Source organism: Callithrix jacchus, chromosome 6, assembly GCF_049354715.1.
Source record: "Callithrix jacchus isolate 240 chromosome 6, calJac240_pri, whole genome shotgun sequence".
NCBI classification, from domain to species: domain Eukaryota; kingdom Metazoa; phylum Chordata; class Mammalia; order Primates; family Cebidae; genus Callithrix; species Callithrix jacchus.
The window spans coordinates 103925548-103943512 of record NC_133507.1 but is presented as its reverse complement, the minus strand read 5'-3'; the positions used below and the strand labels follow the sequence as shown (position 1 = coordinate 103943512).

Sequence of the window (17965 nt, the reverse complement as noted above, 5' to 3'; positions counted from 1 at the left end):
AAAATATGTACATATTTTCTTTTGGTGTCTCTCCATGATTTTATGGTTAAATATTTGTTTCATGGACAGGTTGTTTTTGTGTAATGAGTGAGATACGAATCCAGTATTCCTTTTCTCCACATGTCTGACCAGTTTTCTCAATGCCATTTATTAAGGAAACTATCTTTTCCCCACTAGAGATGCCACTTTTATCTTACGCTAAATTTTCTATAATCTTAAGTCTGAGTTTTCTGCTAGATTTCACAGGTTTGTCCATCTAGTTATGCTCCAATATCACAGTTTATATTACCATAGCTTGATTTTGCATTAAGGTGGTTGTTACTGGATTTTGTAAGATAATGCAAACCAAACAAACTTGTTCCTGTATAATGGTTGCTTTATAATGTATTTTAATAATTGGTGTCACTGGTCTCTTTTCTTTTTTGTTGTTTTATGACTTTGCTGACAAAGCCCACAGATTCTTCTGGATGGATTTTGGAATTATTTGTGTTAAGATTCCCGAATTATTTGTGTTAAGATTCCCAAACAGCCCTTTTATGTTTTGATTGGGATTCTATTAAATGCATAGGTCGATTTAGGGAGACTTGATTTCTTTACTACTTTGAACCTTTGCAGTTAAGGACATTGTCTATCATTTCATTTATTTAAATCCTTTATGTCCTTGAAAATTTTTTGTTAATTTACTCCCAAGTTTATTTTGGTTGGCTTCTCTGTCCTTCATTTGAGGAATGCTTTTTAAAATTGATCAGATTCATTTTTTAAAAACTAGACGAAACCTTCTGGGAAAGATGTCAGATTTTATTAGTTGTAAGGTCAGTCTTCTAAGCTGCCTCTTCAGTATATCAGCCTCTCTAGGCAAGCAAGGTGTATGTCCCACTGTCCTTAGGACAAATTAGATAATGGTCCTTCTGATGGTAGCTTTTTTTTTGTTACTGAGTATAAATTGAAGCACATTTTTTAGAAAGATGGCAGTACTTGCTAGAAATTAGATATAACACAAATTTTGGGGTTTTAAATGGAAAAGTTTAACTATTTAAGTACAGCATATGGGCAGCTTTTTATTAAGTGAAAATAACAACCCTGTAATTGTGAAAAACAGTTTCATGAGGAATACAAGTGCCAGCCTGCCCAGCCTTTGTTTCATTACATACAGGAATTTATGTTTATCTGCTGCTCCTATGAGCTATCTTTATACCCAAACCTATTTTAGTCTAAATAGAATAATAATGATGAAAGCAGCACTACTTATTGAGATCCTTCTATGTGCAAGGAATTGTTGTGTTTAATGTTTGCTAATTTCTTAAATTCATGGAACTTGTTTTTTTGTTTGTTTCTTTGGGACAGTGTCTCGCTTTGTTGTCCAGGCTGGAGTCCAGTGGTGCAATCTCTGCTCACTGCAACTTCTGTTTCCCGGGTTCAAGGGATTCTCTTGCCTCAGCCTCCTGATGAGTAGCTAGGATTTCAAGTGCCTGCCACCACACCTGACTCATTTTTGTATTTTTAGTAGAGACTAGGTCTCACCACATTGGTCAGGCGGGTCTCGAACTCCAGACCTTAAATGATCCTCCTGCCTTGGCCTCCCAAAGTGCTGGGATTACAGGCGTGAGCCACTGTGCCTGGCCTATTGTCTCCTATCAAACAAAATAAAGACTATGTTTATGAACTTTGTCTAAATGATAGTACAGGATGCTCTGATTCTTCTGCAACTTGCTTTTTTTCCACTCATGGTAACGTTTTTGATGCTTGTAGTTCCAATCCATTCATTTCTGTTGCTTGTCATATTCCATTGTATGAATACACCATCATTTACTTATGTGTTCTGCGGTTGATGGACAGTTGTTTCCAGTTTTTGCAGTGTGCTATAAATATTATTTTATGGTTCCTCCTTGTGGATATATGTGCAATTCCTTAGGGTACCTACACATGAATGAAATTGTAGGGTCAAAAGATATGTGTATCTTCAGTTTTACTAAATATTGCTAATTGTCTCCAAAAGTACTACTCCTTTAAGTGCCTTCCATCACTGATGAGGTTTTCATTGCTCTCTACCTTTGCCAATAGTAGGTATCGTTAGATTTTTTAATTTTTCAGTTAGATGAGTGATATATCTCGTTATTTTGAATTCCCTGACTACTAGTGAGGTTGCGTATCTTTCTTTACATTCATCACTATTACAGGTATTTTTTTCTAATACTCATATTGCGTATTATGGTTGAAAGTTACATGCAAAGTTGTAAGTAGCACAAAGTAGCTACTACTGGTTAGAACTATGCCCTGCTTGTATCTTTAAAACAAATAGGTTTTTGATACTTCAGAAGGTGCATATGAGAGTTAGAGTTACATCTTTCAACATAGATGAATGAAAAGCAATGCTGAGAAGCTTGTGGAAGCTACGTATAATACACTATGTATGTAAAGTTAACCATACTGTGTATCTGTGGGCACAGTACTTCAGATTGTGTTTCACTTTTTCTGTATGAGATGATCTTACCAACCTCACAGGGTGATTGGAGGTGAGTGGGCAGTCAATGATACAATGAATGCTAAGCACTTAGAATAGCATCTGGCATGTAAGCATTGTTGATATATAAAGAAAGTGTTGCTGGGTGCGGTGGCTCACACCAATAATCCCAGCACTTTCGGAGGCCAAGGCAGGAGGATCTCTTGAGCCCAGGAGTTAGAGACCAGCCAGGTTGATAGAGTAAGACCCTGTCTCAAACAAAACAAAACACAGTTAAAAAAAACATATAGAAAGTGTTGTAACTGCTTTGCATTATAGTCTATTTTCTGTAGATTCATATGATATGAATTAGAGTGTAAAGTAATGTATTGGAATGGTGTGTGTGAGTTACTGCTCTGTCTTCCCAGGGCAGGAAATGCTGATGGAATTGGGGAGAGTACACAGGGCTTCCCATCTGTTTTTTTTTTTCTTTCTAAAAATCGATGCAGATGCATCAGAATGTTAAGATTTGACAGGATTGTGTAGCAGTTTCTTTTTTTTTTTTTTTAACTGTTTTCTTAAAATATTTTAAAACAAAATTTTTTTTTAAGCATGGAAGAAAACATTGGCAACTGTGCAGAAACTTTTTGGAGGAAATAATTTGGGGTAATTTTCCAATTTGTGTGGAATACACACATACACACACAAATGTATGTACACACACACACACACACACACACACACACAAGAAAACATGGACTTTGGAATTAAAATTGATACTTGAATCCTGACTCCATTATTACTAACAATCTCTCCAAGTCAGTCTTCTCATCTTTGAAATGTTATCTCGTTTAATTCTCTCACCAAACCACGAGGCAAAATGCTTCATGGTTTGGTGAGAGAATTAAATGAATTAAAAGATAACATTAAGACCTGGCACATGCACCTAGTACTTAGTTTTAGGATGAAATATACATACTGAGCTTTAGTAATGTGAAAGATGGGTAACACCATCATATATAATTAAATCGGCCCTGAAATTTGGCAGCATTTATGAGATTGAAATGCTGTCTGTTGATAGTTGATTCTAATATAAATATGCTTCCATCTCAGAGCTGAGGAGCTCACTGACATAGGACACCCACAGTAGGCATATGTCTGCTGTGTGTCTATGTTCAGCCATCCTGCTTTTCTGCTTCCGCACGTACACATGCCCCTGTGTTACTTTGGTTCATCTTCTGTACCCTGTCAGTTTTCTGCTGGTCAGAACATCTGTGACTGTGACAGAGCCAGGATTGCAGTGGATAGTTAGGCATAATCACTAGGACCCTTCTGGGGGCCCTGGAACATGGCTTCTGTTTGGGGACTCTGTCAGTGATCATGCAGCAGGGAAGAGGGGGCTGGTGCCCCAGAGCCGATGATAGAGATGCAGGCTAGTAGCTAGTAGATAACTGTGAACTGGCTTCATTTAGATAGTTCTTATGTCTCTTGCCACAGGAATTTCTTCACATGGCTCCTGAAGAAGTGACCATCACAGTTCGCCTCATCCGTTCTTTTGAACATCGCAATTTCAAACCTGTAGTGTATCATGGAGTGAATTTGGACCAAACTGTAAAGGAATTTATAGTATTTCTAAAGCAAGGTATGAGATGTGAAAGCCATTTTGTTTTATTAGTATTTAAAAAAATTGCTGATTATTACGTAGTAATCTTTAATAAATCCTAAAGTACTTTGAAAGGTTAACCTGGGTTCTAAGCCAGGTGCTGGGCGAGCCCCTGTTCTGGGCCCTGGCGTCTGTGGGGGGCCTCCCTTAAGGGTTCTCACTGAACAGTCTTTGTCCTCATGAGGGATTGTGACCATCATTTTTGGCTTCTTACTTTTTAATTAAAAACAGGTAATATCCAGGTTTGTTGTTAATGGGCTTAAGTGTTTGGAAGTTGATTAGCAATGGAGTATAGTATAGCTAATTGTGGTACCCAGATGAGCACAGAGGGTGTGGGGTGGTCGCCTGGGGAAGCATGGGGGGAGGGGAGCAGAGGCCCTGCAGAGGAAATCGTGAGAGCTGCTGGTAATTGTGGTCACAGACACAGAAATAGCGGTGCTCGTTTATTGTTTCAAACTAAAAGTAGGCATGAAGTTAGTCTTCATTCTGTTACATCCTCGATGGTTTTATCTTCTCTGTTTTTAATTATTGAAGTGTTCCAATCATCGACATTTGATCAAACATCTAAAATAAGGTTTTATTATTTTAATTGAAGTGTTATTTATATATGGTGCAATCTCAGATTTCACATCTAGTTCCATTGGTTTTGACAAATGTATTGCTTTATATCCAATGTAATTTTTTTCCTTTGACATAATTTCAAACTCATAAACAATTCGCAAGAACAGGACAAAGAATTCCTGGATGCTCTTCACACAGATTCCCTGTGTTAACATTTTGTTATATTTGTTTTATTTTCCTGTGGAGGCCAAAGCAACTCCATGTTAGATGCTGATCTGCCATGTTGGCTTCTCATTAGCCCCGGTGTTGAGATGCCTGTAAGATTTCCAGGTTATATAGTATTCCTTGTGTAAGAACAGGTACTTACTGTAAATCCTGACCTGAGGTCAAACAGCCTTGGAGTTATTGTACGTTGCTTGTCCTACACATCCCCTCAGAATTGCCTTTCCCTATGATATAAGCCCTGGGTTTGGGGGTTAGTGGCGTGTGCATCCATTGTCTTGTCCTGCCAAAGCCTGAGACAGAGACGTGGCTTCTGTTTGTAAGTTCTCATTAAATGTGTCTTTCTAAGAAACTGAATATGTCAGCCTCTTTCTTTGGCCTCTCAGCTTTCTCAGACTTTTAGGGTTAGGTTCACATAGACCTGCTCACCTTGAAACAATTCCACTCACTCTCTTCCCTCTCTTCTCTTCTTTCTCTCTCATTCTGCACACTGCCCCTAGATTAGGTAGTATCCTCAACAAAGAGCAGTACAATTTTAGAGAAGTGACAAGACAAAGGAAATGGACTCTGAATTTCTAAGGGTGACAACTTGTGCGAAGGTGAGCAACTGACAGATAAAGGCTAATGAGTAAAGCTTGTTAATGTGGATTCTCTTGTGCCATCTCCAGACTGATAAGGGTCTAAAGTTGTCTTCAGTGGTTAACCTTTGTTTTCCCTGGTAGAGAGGTGGGCAGGATACCTTTTGTCTTTGTAAATCTATTATTTGTCTTGATTTTAGGCAAACACCAGGAGGGCTGAGAGCTTTCTGCTTAATTGCCCTTAGCTCAAAACAGTCCTTATGCTAAAGAGGCATATTTTGGGGGCACTTCCTGGTTTCTGACAGTGTCAATTAGCAAGTGTCCTGCTTCTGAAAGGTCGTTACCCAAAGCATAGTCAGAGTTTGAAATAGAAACAAATCCCTAGTTTTTTATTTTATAATCTTTGTATATTATGGGTTGCAGTGTTTCTTAATACAGCAAGTGCTGTGATGTTCTTCGTACCCTGCAGACTAAGTTCTTGAAGTCCTTGAGAATAGGATGTATTTTCAAGCTGCTACAATGACAGGGAAAGATGTCTTTTTCCTAGGATCACGGTGTTCTTTTCTTCTCAGGTACTACAGGTGCCTTCCCCACCAGAGTAGTGGTACTGGTCAGTGAGATGCTCAGACCGGCCTCCTCACACCTTTCACCTGCAGTGGGAGTAACAGCCACTGCTTGTTTTAATTGTGCACTTAGGGAAATGTGTTCCACTGACTAAAAGGTGAACTTTTGGGGTACAGACTTATTTGAGTGGGCTCTGTGTCCAAGCCTGTTTTTGTCATCTGATTTGACATACTGTGGAACTCTGAAAGGTTGGTGGGTCGCATATTTGCCTTTTATACATAACAAAGACCAGATAGTTTGATAGTGAGGGATTTTTGAAATATGTAATAATAACGATAGCAAACAGTACTATGTATCAGGTACTATACTAAGAATTTTACCTAGATTATCTAATTTCATCCTCATAGCATCCCTCTAAGTTAGGGACCATTTTACAGGTGAAGAAACTAAGGAACAGAAGTTAAGAAGCTCGCCTGGCTGTGTGCAGTGGCTCATATCTGTAATCCCAGCACTTTGGAGGCCAAGGCGGGAGGATCCCTTGAGCCCAGGAACTCAACACCAGCCTGGGCAACATAGCAACACCCTGTCTCTCAAAAAAATAAAAAATAAAAAACTCACTGGGCATGGTGGCCTACGCCTGTAGGGCCAGCACTCAGGAGGCTGAGGTGGGAAGATTGCTTGAGCCCAAGGTTGAGGCTGCATTGAGTTTTGATTGTACCACTGCACTCTAGTCTGGGCCACAGGGCAACACTGTATCTCAAAAAAATAAATGAATTAAAAAAAAAACTTTACTGATGTTGCATGGGTAAGAAAAGGCAAAGTTGCAGATCAACCAGGCATGTGTTAACTATCAAGCGTGTACTCTTATTAAACACTGCACAAAACTGATTCTTTATTCTTCTCTACTGTCTCACTTGGTTGAGTGGGAATCTCTGAAATAGATGGATGGACTCAGTGTCAAAAGGGTCTTTGAATTTAGTTCATCTTGCTCTAGCATTTTGAATACTGAGTGCTATAGAGATTATCTGACATAGTGGCATAGGGAATTTTGTGCAGATACAGAAATGGTCATTGTGAAGAAAGATCTCTTGGAGTTTTTTTTTTAACATACTTTATTTCCCTTCTTTCTTTTTAAATTAAATTTTATTTTGCGATCCCCCTCCCTCCCCAAGCCTTTCTAAATGTTCTTTTCTTTTGTAGTCATGTTTGGCATCCACAGGTTAACCTAGTTGTCTGCCATCATTGTTTATATTTTCTCCTCAGCCAAAAAGTTTTGGTTAGATTTTATTCATTCTCCATTGAGAATCATGGTCCTAGCTTATCAGGTCATCAAAAACTTAAGCCGTATAAATATAATAAATATAAATGTGTGTATTTACATATAAATATAATAAACCTATTGCTGATGTATGAGAAATTGATTTTTTTTTTTTTTTTGAGACAGAGTCTCACTCTGTCGCCCCGATTGGAGTGCGGTGGCGTGGTCTTCGCTAACAACCTCCACCTCCCGAGTCGAAGTGATTCTCCTGCCTCAGCCTCCTGAGTAGCTGGGATTATAGGCGTGCACCACTATGTCCAGCTAATTTTGTATTTTTAGTAGAGATGGGGTTTCACCATGTTGGCCAGGCTGATCTCAAACTTCTGATCTCAAATAATCTTCCTGTCTCAGCCTCCCAAAGTACTGAGGTTACAGGCATGAGTCACTGCATCCATCCTGGGAAACAGCTATTAATCAAATATTAGATCATAGAGGTATCTATGGATGACTATATTTTTTAGATTCAGAATACTAGACAAACCAATTATCTAGATAACATAAATTTATTTTAAGTATTCTTAATTTGGAAGCATTTTAATACTTAATACTTAAGATCTGGTTTCAAAAAGTAAAGTCATCTCAACTATGAAAAAGAACACTGTGGAAGTTCTGTCCAACTGTCCAGTTCAGTCTGATGTTTTTCTTATGGTCAGACTGGGCTTATGGGTTTTTGGGAGGAAGGTCACAGAGGCAGAGTGACTTTTATCAGATGGTATGAGAGGTGTATGCTTTCCACATGATGTATGATTATTGATGTTGACCTTGATTAAGTGGCTGAAGTCACGTCAGTTTTCTCTAATATAAATGTACTCTTTTTTCCTTCCCTTTTCAAATGTGCTTTTCAGAAGGAATTCATATCCACAGTTAAAGACTCGGGGGTTATGCTCTCCTTCCTTTAGAATAAAATGTTTGCAAAAATCCTTTGGAGTTCTGCATGGCAGGCTTTCCTTTGTTGCTCAGATTGCTCTAGCTTTGGGAGCCCTTTCAGTGGCCTCCTGAGCTCATTTGACACATGTTCTCAGTGTGTATGGGTGCATGTGTTCAGTATTTTTACTTTCTGGTACCACAGGATGCTCCAGGCTCACCTTGTACATATCCTGTTCCTAGAATCAGCTTATTTCCAAGGAGTCTCAGTTCTTTTTCACTGGAAAATGGTATTAGAAGCCAGGATCTAGGTACTAGATGTTTTCATTACTACTAGAGTGTTATTTCTTTCTTTCTTTTTTATATAGTAGATATCTAAAGACCAAGGGGTGTTGTTTTAGACTGTCTCAGTTGATAGGGCAAATAAATTTATGTGTCTGTATTAACCTGTGCATATGCACACATCTACAAATATTTTAATATGTAACCGTCTAGATATAAAATGTTAAATATGAATTCTTACTGATCTTGCCATCTCTGATCCATTACCCAATGGCTCATTCTAGCTTCCTTTCCTTGTTTATCTGTTAATTCCCACACCAACAGTGAGAAACATGGTTCCGCCATCTGCTATCCATTTATTTAATTATTTAATTCTAGCATACAGATATAGCAGTGCATCCCCATGGGAAGCAACTTGATATCAGTTAGATACAGTCCTTTTGTGTCGTTTCGCCATAAGCACTGTAGTTTTATAAAATCTGTTCATTCCCAGAGTTATTTAGGCCAGCACCTTTTCTTCTTCTCCCTTCTACTTCCTTCAGTAAGGTTGTTGTAGCATTTTCAGTACAGATAGATTAGATTCTTTTGTCACCACCTGCATTCTTTCCTTTGATCCCCTGACTTCTTAAATAAACTTTTTCTTCTTTTTTTGATATAGGGTCTCACTCCAGTTGCCCAGGCTGGAGTGCAGTGGTGCCATTTCAGCTTACTGCAGCCTCAACCTCCTGGGTTCAGGTGACTCTCCCACCACAGCCTCCTGAGTAGCTGGGACTACTGATGCATGCCACCATGCCTGGCTAACTTTTTTTTACAATTATTTTTAGTAGAGACAGGGTTTTGCTGTGTTGCCCAGGCTGGTCTCAAAACTCCTGGACTCAGGCAATCTGCCCGCCTCAGCCTCCCAAAGTGCTGGAATTATGGGAGTGAGTTGCTGTGCCCAACCATTTCTTTTTCTTTTTCTTTTTTTTTTTTTACTTTGCATACATTAAGGTTCACTGTTTGTGCTACAAAGTTCTACGGGTTTTGACAAATGGGTAGTGTCATGTAGCCACCCTACAGTGCCATACAGAATAGTTTCACTGCCTAAAATACGCGCTGTGCTTCACTTCTTCATCCCCTCCCTCCCCGTACTGTACCCTTGGCAACTACTAATTTTTTCTTATCTCTGTATTTTTTTCAGAATGTTATTGAATTGGAATCATACAGTATGTAACCTTTTCAGAGTGGATTCTTTTACTTAGAAATATACATTAAAGGTGTCAGGCACAGTGGCTCAGACCTGTAATCCCAACAGTTTGGAAGGCAGAGGTAGGAGGATCACTTGAGCCTGGGAGTTTGAGACCAGACTGGGCAACACAGTAAAACCCCATCTGTATAAAAAAAAAAAAAAGGAAAAAAATAAACATGCATTGAGTATGCATTGAAGGGTATTTCAAGTCTTTTTGCCACAAGTCATGTCTTTCTAATCTCCATTAATCTGGAACAGTTCCCCACTGTCTTTTTTCATTATATTGATTTAAAAAAAAATTAGGCAAGTGTCTTATAGAATGTTACATAATTTACATTTGTTTAGATTATTTTCTCATGATTAGATTCAGATTGAGCAGTTTTAGCAAGTTTACCATGCAGATCAGGGGTTAACAAACTGCAGCCTGTGGACCATATATGTAAGCACTTTTGTGCTTCAGTGGTAGAGTTGAATAGTTGTGACAGAGACAGAGACTGGCCCACAAAACCTGAAATACTGACTCACTGGCCTTAACCAAAATAGTTTGCTGGCCTTGATATAGGTGATTCCTTCTTGTCGTATCACATCAGGAAGCACTGAATGTCAGTTTATCCCTTCATTGGTTATACAGGTTTAAATCCTTTGGCTAAAGGTTCCATCCGCCGGATTTTCCTGGTGTAAACATGCCTTTCTAGTTTATCAGTAGTCTCCGGAGTGATGAATGTTGAGACCATTTGTGTATCTTGTTTCTAATGGTTTAGCATTTATTGATGATCCTTATCTGAATCATTGGTAGTGGAAATTCTGTGATTCTTTCTACATATATCATCTGGCACTCTTCTGTAACTCCCTTGAAGTCTCTCTCTCTCTCTCTCTTTTTTTTTGAAAGGAATACAATAATTTGGCTGTAGCACAGTCATAACATATTACTGCCTTATGACATGGGGCAATTCCTTCAACACGTTGTTGAGGCAATTTTTTTTTTTTTTTTAAGTGGAGGCTTGCTCTGTCGCACAGGCTGGAGTGCAGTGGCACAATCCAGGCTCACTGCATCATCCGCCTCCCAAGTTCAAATAATTCTCCTGCCTCAGCCTCCTGAGTAGCTGGGATTACAGGTGCCCACCACCACGCCTTGCTAATTTTTGTATTTTTAGTGGAGACAGAGTTTCACCATACTGGCCAGGCTGGTCTTGAACTCCTGACATTGTGATCTACCTGCCTCGGCCTCCCAAAGTACTGGGATTACAGGCGTAAGCCACCATGCCTGGCCCTTTCTTGTTTTCATTACTCTACTACAGGATGTATTGTAGATTCTTTTACTTAAGTAATTAACTCTATAATTTTAATACACAAAATAATACTTGGCTTGGCATGGTGGCTCACACCTGTAATCCCAGTACTTTGGGAAGCCAAAGTGGGAGGATCGCTTGAGCTCAGGAGTTCGAGATCAGTCTGGACTTGAACATAGCAAGACTCTCATCTGTACTAAAAGTATTGGCCGAGCATGGCGCTACTTGGGAGGCTGAGATGGGAGGATTACTTGGGCCTGGGAGGTCGAGGCTGCAGTGAGCTGTGATTGTGGCACTGCACTCCAGCCTGGGCAACAGAGAAAAACCCCGTCTCAAACAAAACAAAACAAAATAATATTTTATCATCTCTGGCTATTAACCTTTGGAATGAGAGTATAACAGCAGAGCGGGTGTGCTAACCTAAGGATGGCAGGTGGTGGTTTATTCTAGGGAGGGAGTAACAGTGGGACTGGGGAAAGATAGAAAGGTTTCAGCTGTATCCAGATTATTTTACTTAGAAAAAGAAGAGTAAAGCTTCTAAAGTAATATGACTACATGTAAACATTTGTAAAATCTGGTTGGTGGGTAAAATGAATTTCTTGTTCTACTATGTGCTTTTCTATAATTTAAATTATTTTATAATTACAGTAAAAAGCATGTGAATATAACTTAACCTTGGAATCTTACCATCATATCCGATAAGGATACCTTATCATGTTAGAATGTTGGTGTGTTGTTTTGATTATTAGGTGTTTGGTATTCTTTGTCCATATAGATTAGTCATTGGCTTAGTTTCGTTTTTTTCCCTTAGGTGTTTCTGCTTTCCCAAAGGTCTTCTAATGTAGATCCAGCATCCAATAATAAGTTACAAATTGTACCACTTCTATTTTTAGAGCCTTTACTGTGAGGCAAATAATTATTTTATTGCCTATTGATATTTCAATAGTTTCCCAGACTTTATTGATTCTTGTATTGAGATGTGTGTTTTAACATTTCAGACTCCCCTGGGGCATCCTAATTTCCAGTAGTACATTTACTAAGTACTACTGAGTACTGAATTTTTCCACTGATGCTTTTTATGGAGACTTAATTGTATGAGAAAAGTTAATGGTTACCTTCTTGTGACCTGCCTTTCTATTAATGAAACATTAAATTAGTTTTTGCAACATTCTGAAGTCTTAAATTCAAAGGTGGGAAAACATAAAATGAAAGAAAAACTTCATGCAAATTGGGAAATAATTTTCAGAATATAATGGTTATGTCATAGACTTTTGCTTTCAGCCAAGATGGAGTGGGACCAGGGGACCAGGCTTGCTCTTCTACATGAAACAACTAAAAAAACTATGTGTCATATATAAAAACAATCATTTCCCTGGAATTGGAGAAACAAACAAGGTGACCCCTATGATTGTGCCAATTTCTGGGCCACTGAGCAGGGAGAGGGAATTCAGGCAAAGCCCGGTGGGGGATTCCATGAGTTTAGGAGTCAGAGCTGGCAGTCTGGAGTGGAACCTGGAGAGTTCTCAGGGCAGAGTATAGGAACATAGAGAGCTGTACAGAGAGATGGGGAGCTCTGAAGATTTGCAGAGCATCTTTGAATATATGCAGAGTGTGAGTCTTCAGTTGTGTATGGATCAGTGCAAGAATGTAAAGAAACCACTGGACGTCTGGGAAACAACCACCTAAAAGTAGTAGAATGAAAAATGCTTGGAGCTCATACAGGGCTGGGAAGTTTTTATTCTACCCATTGGAGTGGAAACCTTGTTATTCACAGGTTTTTGGGCAGAGTATCCAGAAGGAGGTTGCTGTAGTAGTTGGGCAAAATTAGCTGTAGACTAAATTCTGTTCTGGTCCCACCTAACAAAGTTCAGAAACAAAACTTGAAAGGATCAAAGTGTTTCCAAATAATTTAACTGTGTCCCAGAAGAAAGCTTATAGGAATACAAAAATATCCAGCACTCAAGAAGATAAAATTTACAGTGTCTGTCTAGAACTTACCAGGTATGCAAAGAAGCAAAAATATTTTATCCATAATTAGCAGAAAAAAAATCAATCAATTGAAACCAACCCAGAAATACTACAGATGATAAAGTTAGTAAACAAAGATAATGGAGATAATTATGACTATATTGCAAATGTTCAAGAAGATAGAGGAAGATTGAGCATGTTAGCAATGGAAGATACTTAAAATAACTGAATTGAAAATACACTGGACAGGATTAGTCTGCAGATTAGATGCTATAGAAGAAAAGATTATTCAACTTGAAAACATAGCAACAAAACAATCTAAAATGAAAGACAAAAAGATTGGAAAAACTAAAGCAGTGGGGAGGTATGGGACAACTTCTAGTAGCCAAATATACATGTAATTGGAGATGGTGGAGGAGAGAGGGACAGGGGGACAGAAGATACATTTGAAGAAATAATGGCTGAAAATTTTACAATTATGATGAAAACTGAGAGACTCACAGTTCCAAGCAGTTCAACAAATCCCAAGCAAAAGAAACATGAAGAAAGCTACACCAAGGCATACCATAATCTAATTGCTTAAGTGATGATAAAGAAAAAAAAAATCTTAAAAACAGCAGGAGAAAAAAGAACACATTACATAAAAAGGAACGAAGATGAAAATATCAGCCGACTTCTCATCAGAATCAATGGATGCCAGAAAGAAGATACTGGAGTAAGTTCTTTAAAGCAGTTAAGGAATGAAGACAACACGAAGATGTTTTCAGACATACCAGAGCAGGAAGCTTTCATCATGTCAAACAGACACTGTCTAATCTGAATCCTTTAAAATCTATTAAGACTTATTTTATAGCATGAATTCTAGACTATTGACAAAGGTTCCATGTGCATTTGCACCAAAATTTTACAATTATGATGAAAACTGAGAGACTCACAGTTCCAAGCAGTTAACCTGGAGAGCTGTACTGTAAGAAGTGTTAGAAGACCTTCTTCAGGCATAAGGAAAATGATACCAGATGGAAATCTGGATGTACACAGAGAAATAGAGAGTACTGGAAATGGTAAATAGAATAAATATAAAATATTTTTTCTTATTTTAAAAATAATTTAAAATATGTTTGAGCATTTAAAGAAACACAATACCAATGTATTATGGGTTTTGTGGGAAATTTATGACAGCAGTAGCATGAAGTCCAGCAGAGGAAAAATGGAAAAATCTTTTGCTATTACAAAGTGTTATAGTATCATTTGGAGGTAGACTGATAAAGATTTCACTGTAAACCTCAAAGCAACTCCCGCCTCCTAATTCCACAATCTAAGGGCTACAGCTAATGAGCTAACAAAAGAATTAAAGTGGAATCATTGAAGATTGTCAAATAGACAATCCAAAAGAAGATAGAAAAAAAGGAATCAGAGAACACATGGACAAATTAAAAAGAATAGCAATACTTTAACCATATCAATAATCACATTAAAAGTAAATGGTCTAAATACGCCAATTAAAAGACAGACATATCATAGGAAGTCTCAATTATATGTTGCCTATAAGAAATGTATTTTAAAGATAAAAATTAAGAATAGAAGGACGAGAAAGTTATACCATGCTGATATGAATCCAAAGAAAGGTGGAGGGACTATGTTAGTGTCAGATGAAGTAGGTTTTAGAGCAAAATATTACTTAGGGATAAAACTATCACTTCATAATGATAAAGGCATCAACTAAGAGGATGTAATGATGCACCTAACACAACAGAATTCCAAAATAAATGAAGTAAAAATTCACAGAACTTCAGGGAGAAATAGATGAATGGAGTACACAGAAAATCAGAAAATCAGTAAGGATCCAGAGAACTTACAAACACTAGCAACCCAGTCAACTGAATTGACATTATAGAATCTTGCATTCAACAATAACAGAATTTACACATTTCTTTCAAATGCACAGGGAACCTTTGTCAATAGTCTAGAATTCATGCTATAAAATAAGTCTTAATAGATTTTAAAGGATTCAGATTAGATAGTGTCTGTTTTCTGGCCACAATGGAATTAGATTAGAAATCAGTAACGGAAAGGTGTTTGGAAAAATCTCCAAATGTGTGGAAACCAAATAACACACTTCCAAATAGCCTATGGGTCAAATCAAAGATCAAAAGGGAAGGTATTTTGTTTGAACTGAATGGAAATGAATATACAACTTTTCAAATTTTGGGGGTTGCATGTAAAACAGTATTTAAAAGAAAGTCTATAGTACTAAAATACCTAAATTTTAAAAAAGGGTTTAAATCAATGATTTCAGTCTTTATGTTAAGAGACTAGAAACAGAAAAGCAAATTAAACCTAAAATAATCAGAATAAAAGAAATAATAATTATCACAGCAGAAAATAGAAAAACCATAGAGTAAATCAGTAACAGTCAAAGTTGGTTCTTTGAGATCAATAAAATTGAGAAAGCTCTAGCCAGACTGATCAGGAAATAAAAGACAGAGAGAAGATACAAGTCATCAGTATCAGGAGTGAGAGTTGTCATATCATTGCAGACTTTCTACAGATATTAAAAGAATAATAAGGGAATAGTCTTAACAATTTAATGCTAATAAATGCATTATCCTAGATAAAGTGGATAAGTTGCTTGAAAGACCCAAACTATCAAAGCTCACTCAAGAAACAGATAGCTTGAACAACTTTGTATTTTAAAAGGAATTATGGTTAAAAAAAAACACTTCTGCAAAGAAAGCTCCAGGCCCAGATGGTTTCACTGGTATATTCTACCATGTTTTTAAGAAAGAAATAATTTCAATTCTACAGAGATTCTTCCAGAACAAGGATAAGAGCCAGGCATGGTAGTTCTTTCCAATAATCCCAGCTATTCAGGAGGCTGACGCAGGAGGATCTCTTGAGGCCGGAAGTTTGAGACCAGCCCAAGCAACATAGGGAGATACTGTCTCTTAAGAAAAAAAAAAGGCAGGGGGGATATTTTTCAACTCATTCTCTGAGGCCATTCTTACCCTGATGAAACTAGAGAAAGTTTTTAGAAGAAACTAAAGCTACCAGCCAATATCTGTCAGGAATGGAGATGTAAAAATTCTTCCCGAAACTTTAGTAAATCTAATTCAACAATATTTAAAAAGGATAATACATCATGAGTGTGTTAGTCTGTTTGCATTGCTGTAAAGGAATACCCAAAGCTGGGTAATTTATAAAGAAAAGAGGTTTATTTGGCTCTTAGTTCTGCAAGCTGTACACAAAGCTTAGTGGTGGTATGTGCTTCCAGTGAGGGCCTCAGGAAGCTTACTATCATGGTGGAAGGCAAAGTGAAGTCAGCATGCCACATAGCATGTCACATGACAGAGGAAGCAGGAGAGAGGGAGAAGATAGCAGGGTCTTTTTTTTTTTTTTTCCCGAGACAGAGTCTTGCTGTGTTGCCAGGCGCCAGGCTGGAGTGCAGTGGTGCGATCTTGGCTCACTGTAATCTCCACGTCCTGGGTTCAAGCAATTCTCCTGCCTCAGCCTCCCGAGTAGCTGGGACTACAGGCGCGTGTCACCACACCCAGATAATTTTTGTGTTTTTTTAGTACAGATAGGGTTTCACCATGTTGGCCAGGATGGTCTCGATCTTGACCTTGTGATCCATAAACAACTAGATCTTACATGAGTAGTAGAGGAGGAACTCATCCATTATATCATGGAGAGCACCAATCCAAACACTTCTCACTAGGCTCATCTCCAACATTGGAGTTACATGGCAACATGAGATTTGGAGGTGACAAAACATCCAAACTATATCAATGACCATGTAGGGTTTATCCTAAGAATGCAATGCTGGGTCCACAGGAAAAAAAAAATCATGTAATTCATCATATTAATAGTGAAGAAGAGAAAACTATAAGATTATTTTAATTGAAGACCATCCAAAATTCATTCCTGCTAAAAACTCTTTTTAAACTAGAAATAGAAAGGAACTTCCTCTATCTGATGAAGGGTATTTATGAAATGAAAAACTGTTGCCTAATGTCATACTTAATAGTGAAAGACTCAGTGCTTTTCTCCTAAGGTAGCAACGTCTGCTCTTCATCACAGCTATTCAACATTGTACCGCAGTTCTAGCCAGTTCATTAAGGCAAGAAAATGAAGTAAAAGGCACCCCTGTTTGAAAGGAGGGTGTGAAACTGTCATTATTCACAGGTAATATGATTATCTATGCAAAAAATCCTATGAAATCTATGCAAATGCTACCAGAACTTACAAACTGAGCTTAGCAAGGTTATAAGATATAACATTAGTATATAATAATTAACTGTATTTATAGTTACAAACAATATACGGTGGGAAACTGAAAAAAAATGATAAAACATCAAAAAACATGAAATACTTAGATACATTTGGTAGAAGTGTAAGACTTTTACTCTAAAAACTTTAAATATCACTGAGAAATTTGAAGAGACCTAATTAAATGGAGACATATACTGTGGATCAGAAAACTCAAAACTGTGAAGATGCCACGTCTCAAACTGTGGTATTGATTCCAGTCCCAATCAAAGTTTCAGCAGGCTTTTTTTCCCTTTCAGATAATACCAAGCTTATTCTAAAATTTATAAGGAAAGGCAAAAGACCTAAAATAGTCATAACTCGCAAAAATAAAAAAAGTCGAAGAAATTACACTACCTGATTTCATGACTTACTGCTATAAAGTTACAGTAGTCAGTACTGCATATGTGGTATTGGTGTATAGATAAACATATACATTAATGGGAAGCAGAGTCTAGAGACGTGTTACATTAATTTTTGCTCAAGGTATTTTTGAGAAGAGTATAATATTCCCAAACAAGGTATTAGAACAATTTGATAGCCGTATGCAAATAAATGAACCTCAATGCTTACCTCCTACCATGTACAAAAATAACTCAAAATTGGCCAAGACCTAAATGTAAAAGGTAAAACTATAAAACACCTATAAGAAAACAGCAACAGGCCATAGAGACTTTGATTTT

At 37.6% G+C, this 17965-nt stretch overlaps 1 protein-coding gene across 7 annotated transcripts in view; it reads left to right on the top strand.

Moving 5' to 3' along the window:
- C6H2orf76 (chromosome 6 C2orf76 homolog) overlaps positions 1 to 17965 on the top strand; it is a 63106-nt gene that overhangs the window by 21380 nt on the left and 23761 nt on the right. For all 7 annotated transcript variants that reach the window (XM_008999020.5, XM_002749518.7, XM_054257707.2 and 4 more), the window contains one exon: positions 3938 to 4082. In XM_008999020.5, coding sequence (XP_008997268.3) covers positions 3950 to 4082 — 133 coding nt within the window. In that variant the 5' untranslated portion in view covers positions 3938 to 3949. The remainder of the gene's footprint in view (positions 1 to 3937; positions 4083 to 17965) is intronic.